This window comes from Dipodomys spectabilis, unplaced genomic scaffold, assembly GCF_019054845.1.
Source record: "Dipodomys spectabilis isolate Male_0828 unplaced genomic scaffold, ASM1905484v1 ptg000145l, whole genome shotgun sequence".
In the NCBI taxonomy this organism is placed as follows: Eukaryota; Metazoa; Chordata; class Mammalia; order Rodentia; family Heteromyidae; genus Dipodomys; species Dipodomys spectabilis.
In genome coordinates this window covers 18,504,049-18,528,690 of record NW_024870822.1, presented here as the reverse complement: position 1 = coordinate 18,528,690, position 24,642 = coordinate 18,504,049, and the positions used below count along the sequence as shown (strand labels likewise).

Here is a 24,642-nt window from a genome sequence, read left to right as displayed (position 1 = left end):
CCCCTATGATGTCTGTTCGTGACACTTTGAAGTATTGCTCATTTAATTGATTTCCTCCCTAGAATCAACTTGAAGAGGGCACAAAATTGCTTAACTTGCTTGTTTAACAGAGGACCTAAAGTACATAAGGACATAATTTAAGAATATTTGTTAAATTAATAAATGAAAAAGAGATATGAGTAAAAAGAGGTACAATTGTGTTTATTTTTCATCTACCATAATTTAGACCATGTGCTTGTATTTTACTTAATCTTCAGAATAATCATCTGGGAGGAGATGTTGTTATCTCCATTTCACATATGAGAAGACTGAAGTTCAGAGAACACTAACTCATGGCCACATATGTCTTTTAACATTAGAGATCCTGTAGAACTAAAAGGTACTTGTTTATTGAAACCTCCACATCATTCACTAATAGATAGATAGAAAATAGGTATAGAGAAAGCCAGCTGCTACACAAGAAGGGCATGTTGTTTCAGTAAGTGGTCACAAATCATGACCTGATGATATACAGTCATCTTCCTGTTTCATAAATAGGCTTGCTTGCATTTGGTAATGGTGTTTCATAATCAAGAAATGTAAGCAGAGGTAAATATAAAACAGGAGAAGGTTCAGTTAGATGGAGGTGAATTATACATACTATTTCTGTAACTAAGATGTGCTTCTTTATTAAAACTATTAATAAATTCTTGGAAAATGGAATCATGTGCATCCAAATCAGTTACAACTAGTCCTCTGCTGCCTCAAATAAAGATTCCTCTTCTGATGGTCTTAATCTTGCTCTCTCTGTTGTGCCATTCTGAGTCAATGACATATACATACTTTGAGCTGGAACTGCCCGTTTAGGTGGCGCAGATCACACTGCTTGGGTGTAAGGAGAATGTCCTGAGTCAGTAAACAGCATCACTGGTGGGAAATGTGTCTTTTCTGTATGTTGTATGGGCTATGGAGGTGCTAAACTCCAGAGAGAAACCTTAGAATGATGTGGACATGCCTACCTACTAAGTAAGAGTATTGGTCTCTCATTTTAAAATTTTATTTATTTGCTTTTCATTACAAGCAGACCAGTGACAAGCCATTGGGAATGTGATGCTAAACTACTTTTCCTACAGAGTTTTTAAACTGGGCCTCTGAGAAGGAGTTTGATACAATTCAGTGACTGAAGTAATACCTTTGTCCATCTGAGCATTAAATGGCCCAATGAAATACAGCTTAGTTAGAGGGAATTTCAGAAAATAGTACTTTCTAATTATTAAAAAAAAAAAAAAAAACTCCCTCCCAGCTAAAAAGAGCAGCCTTTGGAAAATGTAGCTCGATCACTTTTCACAGCCTCTCAGGCCAGTCTCTCTCCAGTGTTAATTAAACATAAACCTCTTAGAATAGGAGAGGTTAAGCGAGAGCAACATTGCATTCTCTTATAATATATTATTTTGAACATAAATGGCTATAGTCTGGAGGAAACATAATGTGACATCACAAAATACATTTTAAACTAGCCATTTCCATATCCATTGTGCTTAAATAACACATATCATAAAGGAAATAACAACTGGTTTTAGCTTTGGGTAGCAAATTCAGACCAGTTTTCTGCATGATAAATTAAAATAGTAAAAGCCAGCAAGGGAAGTCAGTCTCTTACCTAAAAAAAAAAAAATCTTTTGCTTCAAGCTACAAAAATTTCTCCAATAGCTAGAAGTATCCATATAATTTCTCTTTTTATCAGATGATATGCTTTCTGTAGTAGAATTTGACCACTTGTCCAGAAACTAAAAATGGACACTTGCTGAAATAACATTTCTATATGAGCCATTTTAAATTAGAATAGTCTGTTCAGCTGCTGCATTAATGGTTCTAAAAGTTTCATACACTGTCTGGAGCTATTTGTAAATTAAATCACTTTAAAATAAAGCTCTTTAATACTCCATAATTAGTCTTGTCTCTCTGAACATGACTTTACTGTAAATGCTCCTTCTTGACTCTCCTATTGTCCCAAGATTCCCGAGAAGAAAGCAGCCAAGCGATAATTCAACATTATTGCTGCTTCAGTGCGCTAATCACTTAAAGAGCAGCAAAGACTCCATGCTCTCTGCCCCACAGCTCCCCAAGCCTCCAGGCCTGAGGCAGGCACTGCGACCCAACAACGTCCAGATGTCAAGAGGAATACCCAGCTCCTGATGCAGCAGGCGCTCCATTCCAGTATGTTTGAACATCTGCTTCCTCTGCTGGCATGCAACCTGCTGAACACACTCAGAGGGCTGCACAGGCTAGGGATGGCCAAGGACACAGTCCTCAGCTACTCAGAGACACTCATCAAAACTCTGAAATTGTAAGACAGCCTCAGAAACTCCAAAGAATAGGCCTGCAGCATTCAGCATTCTAAGCATTTTCCTCAAAGGAAAGCTGCAGAATAAGACAGTTCTTATTCTTTCTAAATTCTATAGGCTTGAAGTTTCATCTAGACAGCTGAAAACTTGAAAAACACATAAAACTCTGAAATCCTGAGATTTGCCATTTCAACTTTGACATTTTCCCCTATGATTTAATTAAATTACTTTTAATTCACTGAAATTTCATCTGAAGAGAGGAATAAGTAAGAAATCGTCTAAAGGATGATGCTTTCTGCCAGTGCTATGCTTCCTGCTGTGTTGCTACCAGACAGCAGAGTTGAAAAGTGAAGAACCCTGGCTGAGAAGTAAATTTTAAAATACATATAAATCATCTATTATAGTCCTATTTTGTTTACTACATGAGTAATATGGTCCAAGTCACTCAACCTACTTGGGATTAAATTTCTTCCTTAAAAACATGAGGATGACATTAAAACACATTTATTATCAAGGCCAAGTATAAATATCCTTAAACTATAAAGTAGATACAAGTATATTTGTGTATATGTGTGTGTGTGTGTGTGTGTGTGTGTGTGTGTGCGCGCATACACACATATATAACATTCACAATATGGTTTTATTTAGCTTTTATTTTGTTTTATAAAGAAATTCAGGTTTCATTTGTAATATCCTAGTTACACACATCAACTATAGTTTCTCTGACAAGAATGATTCCATTCATCCTTTGGAATCTCAGGAAATAGTTTCCTATAAAAACTCCCAGTCCTGGGTCCTCACCAAATTTCACATTTACTACACACTGAAAGATAGATTTGTATGCTAGTAAAGTAGCAAAATAGTATTCCCTTAATGAAAATCAAGTACATAATGTGCTTGATTATTGAAGAGAATGGCACACTGCTCTAGTCAGAGCTGACATGCTAGAATAAAAGTTTCCGTCTTGAAGATCAGTGTGAATAAAATGAGCACAAACAACCAAGAAACCTTCATTAGAAAAAAAATGCCTATCCAGATGCAGGTGGACAGATAAGTTAAGATCTGCAATGTCAATTCTTATATATTCATATATATATTGAATATATATACAATATAGATATAGATTTGTATATATTGTTTTATCCCTTAACAGACTGTGAACTCTGAGAAAGCAGGGACTTGTTTTACTCATTGATATTTCTCAATGTCTATAGGAGATTTTCTCAACCTTAGCACTACTGACATTTTAGACAGGATAATTCTCTGTTGTACAGTGTTCAGTAGAACCTGCTTCGTCTCTACCTACAAGACCCCAGCAGTAATCCTCTCTGCCCTCTGTCAGTCAAAACAATCAAAGTGTCTGTCTGTCATACCCTTGAGGAGAAAACTATGCCTAGTTAGAACTATTTACTATCTAAAACTGAAAGCACTAAATATTTGTTGAATAATTGAATGTTTAAATTTGTCATGTTTGGATTCACTTATAAACTTTCTAAAAAGCCATCATATTTTTTTACACAACTTAAGTTTTGGTGCAAAAATTTTAAAGTATAACAATTTTCCATACATACTTTCCCTCATAAATGTAAAGACCCTATTATCAACATCCTCCACATCACAGTGGTACATTTGTCACAGTGGATGAGCCCTACAATACCTTAACAGAATTAACCAGAGTTCACAATTACAATGGGTTTCACTCAATGCTATATATTCTATATATGTGGATAAATGCACCATGACCGGTATCTACCAGTACAGACTCATATGGAGTATTTTTACAGCTTAAATCTTCTGTATTCCTCCTGGTCATCTCCCTCTCCATACCTAAACCCTTACAATCACTAATATGTTTTACTGTCTTTATAGTTTTGCTTTTTTTCCCACATAGTCATATTGAAATCATAGAGTATATAATATTTTATTTTCAAATTTTATGAACATGATCAATTAGTTGTAAACTCTTCTAAAGATAAAATATCAAATTGTAAATATGTTAGAAACACTTGCATGAAACAAAAAAACATTTGAATACATACCTTAGGGTTCATTTCCCTAACATCAACTTATCAGATCTTTTCTGCTTAACTCAGACATATACTAGTTATTGCAAATAAGGGAAACCATGGGACCTATGTTTCTTTGGGCCTGGCTTACTTAATATAATTTTTTCCAAGTCTTTCCATTTCCTAACAAATGGGGCAATGTCATTCTTTCTGATGGAGGCATAGAATTCCATTGTGTATATATACCACATTTTCTTGATCCATTCAGGACCCATTGCAACAATGAGACGTACAAGTCGTATGTCGAAAACGAACTTTACAACTTTGGTAGCAGGGGGAGGATGGGATGTGAAGGGTAAACAAAGGAGGAGGCTACAATGCTTGATAAGAAATGTACTCATTATCTTGCCCATGTAATTGTAACCCCTCTGTATAGTATTTTCACAATGAAAAAATTTCAAATTGTAATTAGACATATTCAAGAATATTTTCAAGTGGGAAGAAATTTTAGAATATGTAAAATTTCATTCTTGAATTTCTTTCTACATTAGGTAATTTTTAAAATTTGGAATATATAAAATTTCATTCTTCATTAATTTAAATAAGTAGATGAATTAGAGAAAAAAGTAGATATTCAAAAATAGAATTTTACATGAAAAGCAATTCTTTCTATACTGGACTGAAATGAATGCTATATGCTAACACTCTACATGTTTGAAATAGTCAAACTGATCAACATATTTTAAGTAATAAAAATTTCATATACATCTGTCATTTACTTGTTGTAGCTCATATTTCTCAAGGTCAATACCTCCAGGGGAATCAAAGACCAAGTACAAAGAGTCATGATCTAGATTCATCTAAATATTACAACATCAGACCCTAGGTATAGGTGGTAGCTGGTGTTAGAAGAGAAATACTATTTCGAAGGAACTCCTAATTACTATAAATTAAGAATTCTAGTTTAAATATTTGCTTCCCTTAATGATGAGGACATTCAATTTTCAGTCTATTAAATAAAAATGAAAATACTTAGTTATACTAGCAATATTGATTAATCATCAATATAAAGGAATTGGTATTTATAAAACTGGGGGGAAAGGGTATTAAATTAATTCCTCTTACATGGTTACTATTGTCATCAGTTATGAAGGAAGAATGAAAGAAAGGAACATATAATGCCCATATAGCATTCAGTACAAAGTTCAGCAGATATTTAGTGTTTATTTATAACGAATTGAGAAATGAATCCTTTATTGGTACCATTTAAAGTTAGGAGATAAGTAAAAGAATGTAATTATTATCCAAATCTTCATAATCAAGAGTGAACAAAATAAATTGAGATATTTTCAAATGGTTACATAGTTTAAATCATAGTATAATTCCCTGAATTAGTATTCATTTAGTCTTTGACAAGCATGTAGTATGTGAAATCTTTATGATTAAAACAAAAAGGTAAAACTGGGAGTGATAGCTATGTGCTAGCCCTTGTGATTAGACAATTTAGACAACATCTGGGGTAAGACTCTGAAGGAAATCCTCCAGCTATAGTGTCCAATACTGTTTCATTAAAATGTCACAATATATATTTTTGTCTCAGTCTTTTCTATGACCTGATAGATCAAAATAACTTATCACATCTTTTTCTGGTATAAATTTCCTACATGTTGATCACCCCAACTTACTCTATATTTGGAAGCAGGAGCAAAACAACTTCTAAAACATAAGGATGTTTTGCTTTCAAACTTTTTTATATATAAGGATTTATCAAAGGCATCTCTTTAACCACGTCATATCTCTCACTTGTAAATAGATAATTAAAATATATACATGTGCAAACAGTAAACTCGTTTGGCAAAAAGGAATAGCAAAAATGTTATTTAAGAAACTAATAAATCTATTTAAATAGAAAAACAGTTTTCCCTCAGTATCTGTGGGAGATATATCCAAGCTCTGGTTGCTCCCAATAGATGCCAAAAAATCTGAATGCTCAAGCCCTTTATATAAGGATTCTATTTTCACATAACATATTCATATAAATTACTTATAATACCCAATACAATATAAAGGGTGTGTGTAGTTGTGGTTTAGGAAAGAATGACAAGTAAAAATAGTCTGTACATGTTCATCACAGATGTAAATTTTTGTCTAAACATTTCTATCCTACTTAGGTAAATCTACAGATGTAGAATCTATAGATAATGGAATGCTGGTTATTTTTACATACTGGGGGCTTCCTGGTAAGTAGAATAATTAGTGGGGCTACAGTTAAATGATGATAGAATTCTCACATTAGGAGATCTAGATGACTGCATAGGTCTTGTAATTTCAATATCCTGCCTCTACTGAACCATCTTTGTGAGTATGACTGAATATCCCACTAACTAAATAACAGAAAGTAGAAGGGCTTCCATGAGCCTAGCCACTCTCAACTTTTAGGAATTACTTGAAAATCACTTTTAAAAAAATCAGTCTTCCAAAAGAAGTATATATTAAACTTGCCCCTCAGAAGTAGTACTGCTGTACTGGGAAGTTTTTATTTATTCTGATGGTATTTCTGCTGACATTTGTAGAAATCTAATAGATACAATGACCCTGAGAATATTAATGGCCTTTTTACAATGAAATGCTGAAATAAGAAGGCATTTTGAAAATAGTCCAAGACAACAATAGTGAAAACTCTAGCTCAAAGTTCTGATTCCAGAGGTGGAACATGTTCCATTAGCCCAAGACTCATCTAATCCTAGCTGCCTTAGTCCTTTCAAGTTCCCCCATACTCTTAAAAGTCAGAAGACATAGGTGATTGAGAGAAGGCTGATTAAAACAAAAAAAAAAAAAAAAATCAAGCATTTCCTCTCCAAGCACAACTCTATGGTTGTATCCTCAAAGTAAGCTTTAAATTCAATGCATTCCTTTTCACCATTGGGTAGCCAGTAATTGGTCATTCTAATCAACTCTTCATTCAACCTTCTTTTCTATTAGAATCACAACTTTGCAAGGATGGCCTGAAAATTTAGCTTACTCTTCCATTCTCCCAGAGCACCTAGGCATGTCTACATACAGAACATATAAATACAATATCATAAAGATTCAGTCTTGAACTAAAATATCAATAAAACATCCCCCATGTTGGCAAATACTTCTTCACTTTCTATTTGTAGCAAGTAAATTGACAATATCATTTAAATAAAATATGTGCAACTATTCATTTTGCAAAAACCTCAATTGTTCTCTTCCATCTTTGCAAACTTAGCAAGACTTTTCCTCAGAACCAAACAAAATACCCATTAAATAAAAGTGAAGAAGTATTTATATGAGTATGTTTTGAATTTTCATATGCAATTTCTTCGTTCGGGCTATTACCTCATGCTATCATTATAAGAACTAGTCTGTTAAAATATGTTCCAACTAAAGCTTGGTGGACTTTGAATGCTCGATAAAAATCATTCTCTCGAGCTAATGAAGACAGAAACTCTGCCTGTAACAATATTAAGTTTGTTTTCTCTGGTGATTCGGAGAAGTGAGCAATCTGTCAGTAATACATTGAGTGAAATTACTTGTCTTGTAGGAATAACTGCTGACAGTCACTTTATCTCAGGGCTGACCAAACATCTCCCTGCTGACAAACAAATTACTATGTCTAACTTTGAAAAGGTAGCTAGCTGTTTTAATTTTGATTGGCCTTTCAGAATCCCTTATACAAATACCCAGTCCCATCTTTCTTTGTATTTTATAAAAAGGGTAACAAAAAGTGTTCTTTTCTTTGCAGGGGTGGGGGGTGGAGGTGGGGGGGAGTGCAGGTTTGAATGAATAAGAAAAAGAAAGAAAGAAAATCTCTGTCAGTTGAAGGTAAGAAAAAGAACTGCTATGCTTCCTTCTAAGACTGTTCTGAGATGGCTAAGTGTGTCTACTCAACATTAAGACTGGCAGTGCTGCCAGTGTCTGACTGGGTGAGTGAACACATTACTCAGACAGTATTGTAGGAATTAATTTTCTTCAATAAAGTGATTTTTAAGCCTCATATATTTCACAATCTAAACATATGTCACTGTTTCATAAACAAAATAAATGGATTAAAATAATACATTACCAATATGCTGACATGTGGAGATATTTTAATTAGAAATTCTTAAGCTATGTGGTATTTAACTGCTGTATTTGCTGAAGAGAAGCATGCATCATTTAATAAGAAGGCATGAGTCAGGTGTATCACTTTGCATATAGTACCAGATTATGTATAATGTAAACTACAACCATGAGGCAACGTTACTCCAAATTCAAAACAAAACAAAAAACAAAATTAAAGACCAATTTATTGTAAATAAGTAATCAAATACAACAAATCAATACACTAAAACTACTTTTCCATTAAAAAGTCACTCCGAACCTAGTTCCAGAGACAACAGACCTTTAGAAAAATGGAACACCATAACTATTTAAAGGCCATGTTTACATGACTGCCTCATTATATTGGTCCCTTTCCTTAACATCCTTTTTTACTTTCTTAAAAACCAATGATAATACAGCTAAGGAAGCAAATTGCAACTGATCCAGAAATTTATAAGGGTGAGAGCACTAGAATAAGTAGCAATATAATATATTGTTTACTGTAGTAAATGCCCTTTGTTCTCTAAAGGTCAAAAGCATTGTAACCTTAGAGCTATAGTTTCTGATTGTTCCCAGGGTTAAATACATTATCAAAATTAATGGCTCAAGCCCCTAAACCTTCAGATATATGAGTAGCCATGCTTCCATCTGCTGAACTGCTCAACTAAAAATAGCATTCTTTGGTCTTCTCTCTTCTAGTATTGTGCCCCTGAGGCAGAGTAAACCAAGCCTTAGATGAGCAAAGTAGTATATGGTTATAAAAAGGTCTTCCCTGTATTTTTCTTCTTTTAAAGAAAGAGCATAGTAAAATATGTCAACTTAGGAAGAGTCTTTCCATTTGAAGTATCTTTTGTCTACATAATAGAAAAGTTCATGTTTCTAGTTCATGTTCTATTATTGCTGATGAGGTTTTATGCAAGAACATTGATATTAGAAATGGCATGGTATGGAGGATGACTAAGTTAACTTTTACATTAGATGAAGGGATCCATTTTGAGCAATATGCTAGGGGAAATATATTGTTAAGTTTTCCTCTTGAAAGTCTTTCTTTATAAACCAAATCTGTTAACATAATTGTAATAATTCCTTGGTATCAATAATTTATCATAATCATGATTATTGATGGAACTGTAACATTTTAGCTTGTTAAAGGTGGGCAATGATCCTTGCCGAAAAGAAAATGGAGTTTTAATAACAATAAAATAAGATGCTTTAAAAATTTCCTTTTACCTTTGCTCAAAATTTAAAATATAATTGTCTACTGGCTCAGCTAAAGATGTCTACTATGCTGTTCATGAAGATCCCTATAAAAATGCCATACTTACACTAGGAGAGTTTGGGGAAGCTGCTTTTCAAACAATATCGGTCTTTTCTAGCCAATGTACCATACAAACAAACAGGTTTCCTGATATGCAGCGGAAAAGTACAATGAGTGGAGGCAGGCAAACAGCAAAAATATAAATGAAATAGGAAACTCAAAATGAGCCACACTCAACTGCAAAGTTATGAAGGGTCTTGCATTAGTGGGTCTTAATTAGCCTAATTCAAGTGGCAGACATGTAGTATCTGCTGTACTGCTACATCAGCATTGCTGTGACACCACACAGCTCTGGAAGTCATATACAAAACATCATGACATCCGGAAAACAAACAGAGCCAGACTTGACACCCCAGGAATTGAAGTCAGAAGAGAAGGCCAGGAGGCAGAAAAGAACCAATGTAAGTTAAAAAATGTAGTCAAAACAAGAAGTTTAGTAGAAACCTGAATAATAGCGTAAAACACAGTATCTCAACAGAGAATAATAGTGAAAAAGGAATGAAGCCTTGAATTTGAACCAAGGCTATATGCTTTTATTTTCTAAGCATTTAAAAGCTCTTCAGGCTAACTGTTCTAAGTGGGTAAGTTTCCTAACTAACATCACAAACAAAAGTTTGCTCAAGCTTCTAATCCTAGCTACTCAGGAGGGTAAAGTGAGGATAATGGTTTGAAGCCAACCTGGGCAGAAAAGTCCATAAAGACTCTGATCACCAATTAACCACAAAAAGCCAGAAGTTGAGCACCAGTCTTGAGCACAAAAGGTTAGGGAGAGCATCCAGGCCCAGAGTTCAAGCTGGATGACAGGCAAAAAAAAAAAAAAAAAAGAGTGTTCCTGCTCAGATATCTCATTTTAGGTATCTCATTTTAGGTCTTCTAAGCATAGATTTCCAAAATTCCCAGAAATGTGGCATCCTTTCTATAGTCTTAGACAGAAATCTCTTTTGGTTGTGTAGAAGACAGGATACTGCCTGGTCATGTCTGAGTGGAAACCCCCTGACTACCTTTTATATCAAAATGAAAGAGGAAAAGTGGGGGCAGGCAATGAATTCTGAAACCCTTCCTTAGGCTACTTCCAAGGTGGCCTTTGATCTTGGCTTCTTCCTTCTTAGGGGTAATCATTCCCTATCATTTTTCTAAAGGACAGATTCAAAAACAATGGAGAAGATAATGTCTAAGAAATCCTGGGTATTAACCCTCAATTGATTGCAGCATTTGATATGTATACACGGATAGAGTCAATAAGAGATGAAAATATATGATCTTGTCAGATCGCTTAAAGTTTCCCACTCTAGGGTTAGAAATTAGATATAGCCCAGAAAATTAAACTTCTCCAATTTAAGTTAACCACTCTCTATCCTTTTGCTTTTTAATTCAACAGATAGTTGGCAACCCTCCAACATCTGACAGTCCCAAAGATACTCCAATGTTACAGGAATTAAGAATTATGTATGAAATTGTAGCAAAGAGGAATAGGTCCCTGACGTAGAAAAGGACTTCATTTTTAAAAGAATCACATATGCTATTTTCTCTCAAGTAGTAAGATTGTCCTGTAAAACAACAGAAAGCTTTACTGGGAGACTAAATATGAAAAGGATATTATAAAAGTTTATGATGCAAAAAGCTACCAAGCCTGGCTCAATCCTTAGTCTGAGAAAACTAAGTTATGAATCCTGAACTTGGTATAGAAGTTCTGGACAAAAACCCTAACTCAACAAATATTTTTCAGATTTGTTCAAATCATTTGATCTTTCTGAACGTGATTTACCTATGCAAGCAGAATTCTATTTTATCAAGCTTTCGGGATATCACATATGAAAATGAAAATAATTATAAATATCTAAGTATTTGTTAAACACTATACTTAAGAAAAGGTTTAAAGCCTGCAAATCTTTGTAATTAGCCTTCGGCAGTCCACTAGCTCTAAAATAAAGGACCCAAAATTTGCCCTCTCTCTCTCAAAAAAAAAAGAAAAGGTTAAAAGGTGAGAGGAAGATGGCTTTAACAATACTCAGAATGTAAAGAATTTAGATTTGTATAACAATGAAGAATCTAATAAAAGGGCTTGGTTTCAGTTTTACCTTTTTTGTCTGAAAGAAAAGGAGCAAAAGAAAAAACTTCCTTATATACAAGAAAAAAAGGAAAGATCAGGTTTAGTTCGAATATTTGCTACTTTAAAAAAAATCTAGAATATGACTGAACAATCCAGTCCCCACCCAATGAAGTATCAATGGAAGCATTCATACCTCAATCTGTTTGTGGTTGTAAGAGTGGCCACCACCATGTTCAAAGGTGTCCAAATTCCTGCCAAAACGGTCACTTAGGCCCTTGAGCCTTGGGTTAATTTGTGGGTGAGAAACATGACCCTTCTGTTTAGTAACATATTCAGAAAAAAAAAAAGACAAAACACACTGTCAGAACTCATGAAACAACATATATATCTAAATCTTGGGTACTGACCACATCAAGAATGGAAAGTAGACTATTTAAGACTCAGCCTTTCTGTCTTTTTAAAAAAACAGAATCTTGGTTATATAGGTTCAACCAGTGGTACTGGTTTCTTATTTCCACCTCTGAATCATGAAATTACTCCAGAGATCAGCTATAGCAATAGGAGAAACAGGTTAGGTTTTTACCAATAGTGAGGGGGCTCTTGAGATTTTTACCAGCTGCTGTTGGTCCCAGTGTTAGTAGTGTGGAAACAAGAGTTGCAAGACAGGTAAGACTGCTGCTTCTGTTGGAAAAACTTTCTGGCTCTACCAAACAGCCTATGCTGGGGGATAGAGGCTTGAAACACAAACTTCTTATGTGCTGAAAAAAATTCTTTACTTGTAGGTCCAATTGAAAATGTCCAAAATGTTTCTGTATGGCACAAAAGTTGTAGACTTTTTATGCTCAAATTTATTAAGGAATAGCAACACAGAAATAAAAATGTCTAGCTAAATGTACTCTTCTAGATTTTTAAAGAGAACTCAAAAACAATCACAATAAATGGTAAGAATAAAAATTATTTTTAATGAACTGTTTCATTGAAACTTATATATTACCACCTATCTTTTTTTTTTTTTTTTTTTTTTTTGGTTGGTCGTGGGACTTGAACTCTGGGCTTGGGCGCTATCCCTCAGCTCTTCAGCTCAAGGCAAGCACTCTACCACTTGAGCCACAGCACCACTTCCAGTTTTCTAGTGGTTTATTGGAGATAAGAGTCTCACAGACTTTTCTGCCCGGGCTGGCTTTGAACCGTGATCCTCAGATCTCAGCCTCCTGAGTAGCTAGGATTACAGACATGAGCCACTGGCACCCGGCCCACCTATCTTTAGCATATTCAAATACCAAATATTTGACTGTTGGTGTTCACTCATATATATGTGTGTATAAATATATATACAATGTTTATATATACATGTATATATACATATATACATACATACAATGTATATATTTAAGTCAATTTACCATTTAATGGCTGTAGTAAAAGGGAAAAAAATATCTGGTCCTATTCCAAATTCCTTATATTATTGTGAAGAAGGTAAGGTAAAATAATTTTTTTCATTCAGTCTTCTAAATACATTCTCCTTAAATTTAGAAAGCACCTTAATCCAGAACTTGGTCAGACAACAGGCCCAGACTTCTGACATTGGGAATAATACGATTGCACAATTTGTTTACATTTACCAAATGATCAAGTAATTTGGAAGTAATAACTTATTCTATAAGGTACAAGAAGGACAATATCTAACATCACCCTCTGTTTTGATGTTTCCATGTAAAATCTAATCCAGCTACAGTGAAAACATAGATAAGAAGTTGGTAAGGAAAAAGCTAACATATTCAATAACTAATCATAAAAATTGTAAAACAGTTAACTAATCTAACAAAAAATAGACAGCACTAAATTGTATCAATTTCCTTTAGAACTTATTGAAATTGGTCATTTTCTCTTCTGTTTGCAGAATGATAAGTACATAAGGTGTTAATCCTTGCGGGCTGGGCTTTAAAATTATTTAACATTCAGGCCATTATTTAGCATACAGCTGGTTTGCAGTTTTTTTTCCCCCAACTAACGCACTGGCTCACGGCCCACTTCTTTTTTTTTTTTTCTTCTGGCACTTACCTGGAGCTGTAAAGGGCTGAGTCCAGAAGCAGCAGCAGCTGCCATTGTTGATGGAATGAACTGTACGGGGTAGTTATCACCTGTCAGAAAGAACAATGCATACAGGTTTAGACAATGCACAGGGAATCTCAGCAGACAAGTACAAACATGGCCTTTGGATTGCCTGAGCTTTACAACATTGCTCTAAGCCCAAACATCTGCAGAAACAAAAGGCTTGGTTGGGCACAGACTTGCAGAACTGCCTTGGAACTTTTCGTTAACAGATAGCTGGTAGGCAAACTGGCAAAACATGAATGTGATACAAAAAAAAAATTAAGTGTGCAATTCAAGCATGTTCACTCCATTACAAATCTTGTAATACATCATTTTTAAGAGTAAAAAAATATCTTAAGCCAGGCTGACACTCAGTACACTGTGAAAACATTGAGGCTTTTCTACTTGAACAATAGAAAGTTTTGGCTTGGTAAATAAGGCAAAGTACGAGAGTCCAACAAAAGACTATCAGCTATTGACTTTCCATAGCTCTAAACTTTATATTATAAAAAAGAGAAAACATTTTAAAAACACAACTTCTCTTATTATTATTGACAGGGAAGAGAGGGAAAGTATATTATTTATTAGCATTCTGTGAAATGTGTGGTATCCCTTAGTTGGAATGAAAAACAGTTTTGGGGGGAATTAACTTCTAGGATTTGATTAGTAGAACCTAGTAGAGAATGGTGCCTACTAAGCACCAATCAATGATGATGATCATCATGATGATCATCAATGATGGTGATTTGATTACATATTTTACATGGGGTATCTATATCAAAAGCCTGGTATAGATTGGGTGTGGTTTAGTAGGGGCCCATGCACATGTTGATGTTTACCTAACTCCAGTCCACTCCTCAACAGGGGACTAAAGTACCTTCCATGAGCTAAGCACTCTGTGGCCAGCAACCTGAAGAACTGCGAGGAAGTAACTAAAGAAAAAAATAATACTTGTGGGGGAAAAAATCACACAATATTAGTGTGTTATTGTACTATCACTTTGGCTTCAACTACTTATTTAAAGTCAGTGTTATGTAGTATCTCTAGGCTATATTTTAATAGGCTGTTCCTCCACACATTTTTGACATTTATAATAATCATGCTGTTTTACATGAACTTTTCCGCACAGAAATCTGAATGTAATAATAAAGAGACATTGTATAAAGAGTCACTGTAACAGCAGTAGTCAACTGGACAGCAGTAAGCCCCTCCCCACCACACATACTCCCTTTTTTCCCCCAGCACAGACACGAGTACCTGGACCCTTCCCACTGTCCCTGGTTCCTTGGAACTCATCCTGTTTGCCACATGAAGTGCCACTCAGCTGGTCCAATGTAACTGTGAAGTCGCGTTCACTTTTAACAAATTGTTAGCTTCTAATCGACACACTCTCCTTGCATCATATCCATAATACCTCATCAGACCATTGAGCACAGTGTGTGCTTGTACACAGTCCAGTAACAATTGGCTTCTGATTGCATATGGAGCGCTGCTACAATGCATTCACTAACACTATATTGTGCTGATCTCCTATGGAGTAATGTTCAAAATATCTGATCTTGTTTTTCCCCTTCCATGAGGTTGATTTTAGTTTTCAGTATTATATGAGCTTTTTAAATAGATAACTAGGCCAAATTATTTTTATAGTAAATGACTGTCACTGCTTTATGCTTAAATAATTCTACTGATCTTCATCTGTGAACTAAATTATCTGAAGAAAGAATATCTTATATAAGTCAAGCAGTACTTCTTTGGTTGATGTCTTATCAGGTTAAAAAAAACTGTAAACGATGCTGAATTAATGATGTTTCAAAAAATAGGGGGAAAATCACCATTGCAACCATCAACATGGACTGCCTCCTGGAACATTCTAAAGCTGTTCTTTCTTTAAATATCATGCATTATTCATATCAACTCAAAACCACAACCCCCACCCCGTAAGTTTAATACCAGTTGCTTTATTTGTACTAAAACATTTTTCATGTCAAACATATTTTAAAAAATCAAACTCTAAAAGAATTCCCTGGGGCACTCCTTTTTTCATAGCTGTCATGCTTCTGTGCTATGAAATAGTTGATTTTTTTAAAATATAGTTTTTGGCTTGCCAGTTAATTTATTACTATCTCTACCACACCCTGTAGTACTCTCCAGCTCACCTGCTGGCTACATACAGTTTTCTTTCCACTGTCAACAAGTATATTTTTTAAAAAACCAAAACATTCTAACCTTACTGTGGGGTTGAATCTGTTTATTTGAATGTATCTTTAGAAAGCTATTTCTTCAAAATATATCACCGTATCAATTCCGAAAATAAAAAAAAATGAATCTATCGGAGCAACAAGGTATACCACAAAGAATGGTATACTTGGAAGAGAGAGAAAAAAGTAGAAAGATAGGAGAGAGGAAGGGAGGTTAAAAATGGGAGAAAAAAAACTTAAGAGGGAGAAAGATTTGAAAGTAATGTATAGTTTTTGATAATAAAGGGGCAAGTTTTCTCTATCCTCTCTGATTTTGTTCTGTATAACAATTGATCAAGAAGAGTTCTCACTAGCTGGCTTGGCAAGCAATTAGTCAACATGTTACAGCAATTTTTTTTTTCAAATTTCAAATGCTTGCGTGAGGAACCATTCTTTTTAAAATGAATAAAGGAAGAGAAAGCCTGTTGGAACAGGTTGGCTTTAGGCACAACTGTAATTTAGCCCTTGCTACCTGTAGTGTAAGAAGACAATCCCCAGAAACCAATTTGGGACATGATAATGTACTTTCTGCAAGTCTATCTTGCCAACCTCCATGTATTCTAATTTGTTTTTATCTGAAGATTACAGAACAAATATAAAACAATTTTTTTAATCTATGGAAAAGTTGCTTAACATTAGTTTCACTTATCAGAATAATATATGTTCCTCTGGCATCACAACAAAAGTCCTAAATGAGAGAATGTAAATTGTTAAATTTTAGAGAGAAATGAATCCAGAACTTAATAGGAAATGAAACTTCAACCAAGACTCATGCTGTCTTCTGCAAGAATACTCCTAATTGGCATAGTTTAGACATAAATTCCACTTTCTTAAAAGAACAAAAAAAATTGGCTGGGTAAAAGTCTTTCTAATTAACTTGCATTCTTCAAAAAAACAAGTATGACTGGGAGAGTCATAGATCCTGAGATACTAACTTTGGATGCTAATATATTGTAGGAATCATTTAGAGTCTTTCAGAGGAGAAGAAAAGGAAACACACACACACACACACACACACACACACACAAGTAGGAGTCAGAACTCCAAATTCTTAGTGACTGTCCGAAAACGTGAATGTACTAAGTCTGGATTTATCTTTACACTGTAGCAAAAGTTAGGACTTTGGACTAAAAAACTAAAATGAAATCTTCAATTTGTTCTGAGAACAAAAATTTTGAAAGGATAATAATATAGATTACTGAGATCATCATACTCTTATTTTTCTGATTTTTTCTTCTCTAATCATCTAAGAATATCAATGATGAAAACATTCTTGGCCCCCAATTTTTTTCTAAGATCATCTGAACTCAAAGTTCAGGTAGGTCTTGGCTAGGTACAGTAGCTCAAGCCCTTAATGCCAGGTACTTGAGAGCCTGGGATTAAAAGAATAGGGTTCAAAAGCCAAACCTAGGGAAAAAAGAAGTTTGAGAGACTCAACCAATGGCTGAGCATTATGGCTTGCACCTGCTAGCCCAGCTAGAGATGAAACAACAATGTCTGGGTAGAATGGCATGTATCTGTCATCCCCGGCAACATAGAGAAGCACAAGTGGGAGGATCATGGTCCAAGTGGCCTGGACATAAAACTCAAGATAGTTCCTCAAATGAAAACAGCACATAAGCTGGGCATTGGTGGCTCATGCTTGTAGTCCTAGCTACTCAGGAGGCTGAGATCTGAGGATCACAGTTCAAAGCCAGACCAGGCAGGAAATTCAATAAGACTCTTATCTCCAAAAAACCACTCAGAACACAGGAAGTGGTGCAATGGCTCAAGTGGGAGAGCGCTCGCCTTGAGCTGAAGTGCTGAGAGACAGCGCCCAGGCTCAGAGTTCAAGCCCCACGACTGACCAAAACAAAAAAAAGCACAAAAAGAGCTAAAAGTATGGCTCAAGTAGTAGAGCACTTACTTGGCAGTGCAAGTCTGTGAGTTCAATCTTCAGTACTGAAATCTCAAGAAAACCTTCAAGCCTTAAATTACAAGCTCATAAATTACATAGCCTCCATATTCAAGCGAAAACACCGTTAAAATAATTCTTAAGTTCATAAAGTTAAGTGAACACAAAACTTCCTTTAGAATCTCAGCATTCTCATTGAAAACTGAACATGCTAATGAAAGAGTTACAAAATTCTTTGGTTCCAAGTAGATATAAATATTCATAGAGTGGTTACATATCTCTGCTTTGAAACACTTGGGAAGACAGAAATGGCTGGCTTTATTATTTAGATATCCTCACACATAAAAATTATATTTTTCTCTTATAAAAGTTAAATTTTCTTAAGATCACACATAGACCATATCCTCAAGTTGAAAGTACCAAATTACAGAATTTAGGTCTTAACTGCACCTCCACTATTTTCTAGATGTGAATTCCTAATAAGCAAATTTAATATTTAAGTTTTTATACATATACAGGTAGATATAATTCTGTTATGAATCATATGTCATAATACATTGATTTAATATTTTAGTGTCTTCTTTTAACTTAATAATAGAGATAAGACCACTTACTTCAATCTAGATCTGAGAGTTATGAAAATTGTTCATATACATATGGTATGTATCTTGGCAGAAAAATAGTAAACAATAAAAGAAGCAACAGGACAATCATAATGATTGTACACCAAACAATTAAATAACTTAGAAGAAAGAGAAAAATTTCTTGAAACACACAAATTAACTAACTGACTCAAGCTGAAATAGGAAATCTCAACAACTTATAGCAAGTAAAGAGATTGAATGAGTAATAAAAATCTTTCTAACAAAGAAAAGCCCTGATCCACATTGCTTCACTATGAATTCTACAAGATGCTTAAAGAAGAAATAATATCAATCTTTCTCAAACTTTTCCAAAATAAATAAATAAATATGTTCTCTGAGGCCAAGAATACCTTGATTCCAGAGAAATACATCATAGCAAAAGAAAATTAAAGACTAACACCTCTTGTAAATATGTGTAAAATCCTCAGCGAAACATTACCAAATTAAATCCAATAGCATATTAGAAGTATTATTCACCATAACAAAGTAGCAATTATCCTAGGAATACCAAGGTGGTTCAACATAATCAAATCAATACAATACATTTAATTAACAGAACAAAAAACACAGGATCACTTCAAATGATGTAAAAAAAAGTCATTTTCAAAATCCAATATGAATAGGAGAAAAAATTTTCAGCATCACCAAGTGTTAAAGACTCAGCTAATTTGGTTGGTGTAAGCCTAAAACTTTTCTCCCTAAACTAAAGAATGAGACAGTGGTTATTACTTTTACTTCTTCTATTCAGTGTTGTACTGGAAATTCCAGTCAGTGTTAATAGACAAGAAAAAGATATGAAATGAATTTAAACTGGAAAATGGGTAAAATTATTTCTGTTTAAAGAGAAAATAGGCTGGTTCATAGAAAAATATGCCTAAAAGACTATGAGAAAGATAGTAGAGATAAAAAAAATTAGTAAACTTACAGGGTATTAGAAAAGTTGCATTTTTATATACAGGCTATAAAACAACCCCAAAGAAAACTAATAAAGAAATTCTATTTATAATAGTAACAAAGAATTAAATACCTGGGTTAAAATCTAACCCCAGGATATGAACAATTTATGCCTTGATAACAACATTGCTGAAATAAAGTTGGCAGAATCTAAGCATTCACCACCTGATGAATGGATAAAGGACATGTGGGAGACACATGTACACAATAGAACACTAGCCATAAGACAGACAGGAAAGTCTATCATTTGTAACAACATACATGGAACTAGCAATCATTATGTGAAGCAAAAGGAAGATATGTACTTCATGATCTCACTCATCTTTGCAATCTGAATAAAAATGTTGTTCTTACAGAAGTTGTAGGTAGGCTCGTGGTTACCAGAGACTGAGGAAAGGATGAAGAAAACGGGATGGGGAAAGTTCAAGCTATAGATACTAAGTCACAGGTGGAAAAAAAAAGATCTGGTGGTCTATTGCTCAGTAGGGTGATACAGCTATTATTATCTAGAATTATGTATTTCAAAAAAAGTTAGAAGAAAGGATTTTGAAAGTTTTAATTTAAAAAATGTTAGAAGAAAAGATTTTGCACTTTTTCACCTAGACATTTTAGATATGAGAGCATTCTGGATGTTCAAATTAGAGATGCTCAAAGTGTATTAGCTTTGATTTATTTATATTTGAATATCAATCAGCCTTTAAATTAGCCAATCCGTTAACACCTCTATTCCTTGAATCATTTAAGTTTTGTCACAGACATCATCTTCTTGCAAGGAAGAGAGTCCTCTACGAAATGCAAAAGAGCATACATGGTAGCAAGCAATTAAAATGGACATAAAACTGTTTGTTTCTGTGTTTTTTAGTAAACTTCTTTAGAATTTTAGTGAAATGATTTATATTTTATTGCTCAAAACATACTAAAATTTTTTTGCTCATTTTATGTCACATATACAAAGAAATCACTATACTTAGATCTGTTACATTCAGACTTGGTAGTTAATATAGTCAGGTTAATGTGGTAAAAAGAACTTGACACAAAAATTATTAATGAGTGGAACAAGGTCACTACTTCTGAGCTGAGGTCACTTACAAAGAATGCACAAATGAAATTAAGGTTGACTTCTATTTACTTGACTATCTTCTTACACTGGATTCCTTTGGCAACCTATCTTTAAACATTTAAAGCCCTGTTTACAAGGAGGCTCTGAAAGAAGCTTCAAACCATTATGTCCCTAATTGAATTCCCCAGGAGTCCAGCAAACTCACAGGAATAAAGAAAAATCATAACATTTGCTAAATCATATTTCATTGCAAGGTTATGTGACCTGTTTTTGAGGTTCAAAGATGAATGAAAAATATTACTAAATACTTCATTATTCAGACTTTATTTTTATAAATCTACCTATTAGTTGTAAACTAATTAAATCAGCCCAAAACATTTTTTCTAAGGGAAATCTGACAGAAAAAAAATAGCAATAACATATTTTATATTGGATGTGACCAGCTTCCCAGAGGACAAAGGCTTGTGGGAGTTAAAAAAAAATCTTTAACTAGAGACAATTATTCATTGTAAAGTTCTGAGAGAAAGCTGACCAACATTTTCTAGGAAATTTTATCTGTGAATTCGGAGCAATCTCAAGAAGAACAGAAACTAAAAGTGTTAGCAACCAGTTCGTTTATTCCGATTCTTGCTCTTCTCAATTCTAATTTACTTTAAGAGAAGCTTCCATGATTTTTTAAAAAATCTGCAGTCCCCCTTGCATGTTCCTATGTTTGTTGTGACTGCTAAGCAGAAACATGTGGATCTGAACATTGCCAAAAGAATGTAAAATCTCTGGCTTTCTCTACTTACCTGGTTTGTATGTTATTCCAGGGGGGAAGAGGAATCCCTGTTGGGCGGCAGCAGCTGCTGCCAGGGTCCGCTGGTCATGTGGAAAAATTGGGATCATGAGCGGAGGCATGTGACCCTGAACCTGCTAAACAGAAGAGAGCCTATGGTCAGACAGAGAGCAAATGTGTGCCAAGAAGCATTTGTTTTTTTCACTCCTAGTGATGTCTAGGTACCTTGCTAGCCACCCACCTCTAACCTCATTCCAGATTTGCAAGCTGAAAAAACTCAGACAAAGTCTACCAGATCTCTTTTTTCAGAGGTTATTAACCTACCAGGGATATAACTTTACTTAAATTGGCCTTGTCTCTACTTCCAGTGGACAGTAGTTTGTGGCTTTGTTTTTTTCTTGATTTATTTTCCTTTTATTTTCTTTCTTTTAAGCACAGAGCTATAGGAAATAAGTTTGCTTCTTTTCCTACAATATTGAGAGGTTTGCCCTTTCACCCATTTTGCATTCTATGCTTTATTTTTAAAATAGCATTCAGTACCCTTGGACAGAAAATAATATCTAATTGTTATGTATTCCAAAGGCTGTATCTTCCCCTTTTAGATATCTTATTCCAAAGCCTCGCTGCATTATAGTAAACATATAGCTCTTCAGATTTAAGGCTACCACATCGTGGTTCCCAATTAAACTAATATTCTTTGCCATACACACCTCGATGTAACATATAAATTGCTTGTCTGGCTAAGCAGTTTTACAGTTTTATGTACTACCATGTAGCAAGGTAATTATGGAGTTGTATTCAGAGAGCATTTCATAATAAATCCTACTATATCAAATTTCATTTGACCTCAATAAATGTATCAAAGAGCACAAAAATGCAAAATAGAAAATCTTCACTCTATATCAGTATTTGTATTCCATATAAAGAAAATAAGAGCTATGACAGAATTATGCTTGTGGAAATTACATTTTAATTCCTTAGCTCCCTTCCTTACTATGTGCATGCTTGCCTTGATTCTAGGAGAGCATGACACAAAGCTTTGTCCTGGCTTAGAGGGCACAATTTTATAGTGTAAACTACAGGACTTCCCTCATGTAAAATACAAAACAAAGATGCACCAGAAGAGGTGATTCTCATTCACACAGGATCTTTGGGCTTGTTACAGGTATTAAAAGGGCTGCATACTAATCTATTTAAGATATAAACATTTACCAGTAACTGTATCAACCCCAATCCCTTCCCCTGTCTAAATTCCTAAATCTCCTCTTTAGGCAAAATTCCATATCCTAGCTGATGACCCTGTACAAATAGCACCAACTTGCCCTGTCCTGTCCCTGTTCTCTCCCCAGTGGGGGACACCATGCAGAAATGCTTCTGAGAGGTTTCATTTACCAACCGTTTTTCTCTAGGGAAAACCCTAAGATGTGGGTTAATAAAGGGCAAGCAAAAAATAAACACTTTAAAGTATTTTTCTGAATTCATTTCTCAGGAAAAATCAACTTATAATAAAAAGGTCTTTGTGCAATTACTACCTTGCCAGTGGGGCGTGAAAGAAACTAGCTTTGAGCAGCTATTTCTTCCATTTTAGCTGAGGTAAGCCTAAGTTTTGTGCCTTAGAGTACAGACTTATTCTGCTTAAATTGGAGCTGATCCCCTAGTGCCCAGGTCTCGCCTTTAACCTTGGAGAAAAGCAATGGGTTTGCTGATCAACTCCAGCTTGTTGTGAGCAAATACAAACCTAAAATGTCAAAGATGAGAGCACTGTTCTAAGCCATAAAACAAAATGCCATTCTTTGTGGTTGACCAGGGTTCAGAGTGAGAGCGCAGTGCAGGAAATGCTTTTATGTTCCTCTAGAAGTCTAGCCCCAGTATGTACCTAGAACACATTATGGCTGCCTAATGCCTTAGCAAGGGGCACAAAAAGTCTGGGCATCGTATTTATTTATTCTTTCCATCTTTCATCCAACCATTATTTGCTAAGGTGTTAAACTCTGCTAGGGATCTTTAGAAGTAGCCAGAGAAACTGGGATATTAAGCCTGAGAGAGAAGATATAAGGTGATCTTCACCTGGTTATTGTGAGAAACAAATACACAAGACAAGTAAAGCTTATGATATAGTGACTGACATAATAGTAATGTAATGTCACAGTAAAGATTAGTTCCTTACTTTTTTGTGTGTAGTTTGCATATCCAGTATTTGAAAATGATCAAATTACTGATAAGCACACCCAGTAAGTCTTAGCCATACTTCAAGCCAAGAGAGAAAACATGAACCAACTAAACAATCCAGTTTGGCAAGCGGAGGCTGGTCATGTTCCTAGCAGACAACCATGCCTCCCAGAGCATTATCTCATCCCAAGTTTCTAGAAAACCATGAAAAAAGAAGAGAGCTTACAAAGATCATTTGAAGAAGTAACTCAGGGTCTTTAGTGTTACATATTAGACAGCATTTAAGAAAACAAATTTAGTTTTACAGTGGTCACTAAAGCTCTTCAGCTGGTAAGAAAACAAAAGAGATAAATGGCAACTAGGAACCAGACCTTAATTCTTGCATCTGGCTGGCTGTCCAAAATTGTCTCCTTTGTAAGTGTCCATTTTTATGTATATAACTAAGAAAATTGCTAGGATTGGGTTTTCCTTGATTTTGTTGTGGTGCTAGGGTTTGAAGTCAGGAGATCATGTTTGCTAAGCTGTAGTTCTCCACCATGAGCCTTGCCTCCAACCTTATTTTTGCTGATTACCTTAGGATAGGGTCATGTCTCTAACCTAGACATGTGCTTCATATCCATGATCTGCCTACTTAGGCTTCCCATCATTGCTAGGATAACAGGAGCCTGCCACTTAGTCCAGCCTCTGATCATGGCGATGGAATCATGTGGACTTTTCTATACAGGCTAGCCTAGAACTGAGATCCTCCAGTTCTCAGCCTTCCATGTAGTTTGGGATGACTGGTGTGCATCATTATGCCTCGCGGTGGGTTTTCAAGGAGTCTTGTGAATTTTTCCATTTTACTGGCTGTAAATGAAGACCCTCCCGATGTAGTTCTATCCTCTCAAGTAGTTAGGAGCTTTAGTCATTTGTAATGACAAAAAATTACAAGTGTTCCATATTAACATGTACTGTAAGAATTGGGAAGTTCCTTTCTCTCTGTAATATTCTATAAGGCAAGCTATGTC

The 24,642-nt window shown here is 34.9% G+C and overlaps 1 protein-coding gene across 14 annotated transcripts in view; it reads right to left on the bottom strand.

Annotated features, from left to right (window-relative positions):
* Sox6 (SRY-box transcription factor 6) overlaps positions 1-24,642 on the bottom strand; it is a 375,414-nt gene that overhangs the window by 93,604 nt on the left and 257,168 nt on the right. For 5 of the 14 annotated variants that reach the window (XM_042691570.1, XM_042691569.1, XM_042691576.1 and 2 more), the window contains exons 7-9: positions 21,480-21,603; positions 13,867-13,946; positions 11,999-12,121 (exon numbers count right to left, since the gene is read on the bottom strand). In XM_042691570.1, the coding sequence (XP_042547504.1) occupies positions 11,999-12,121; positions 13,867-13,946; positions 21,480-21,603 (327 nt within the window). The remainder of the gene's footprint in view (positions 1-11,998; positions 12,122-13,866; positions 13,947-21,479; positions 21,604-24,642) is intronic. The other 9 variants (XM_042691572.1, XM_042691574.1, XM_042691577.1 and 6 more) reach the window with 3 other exon arrangements.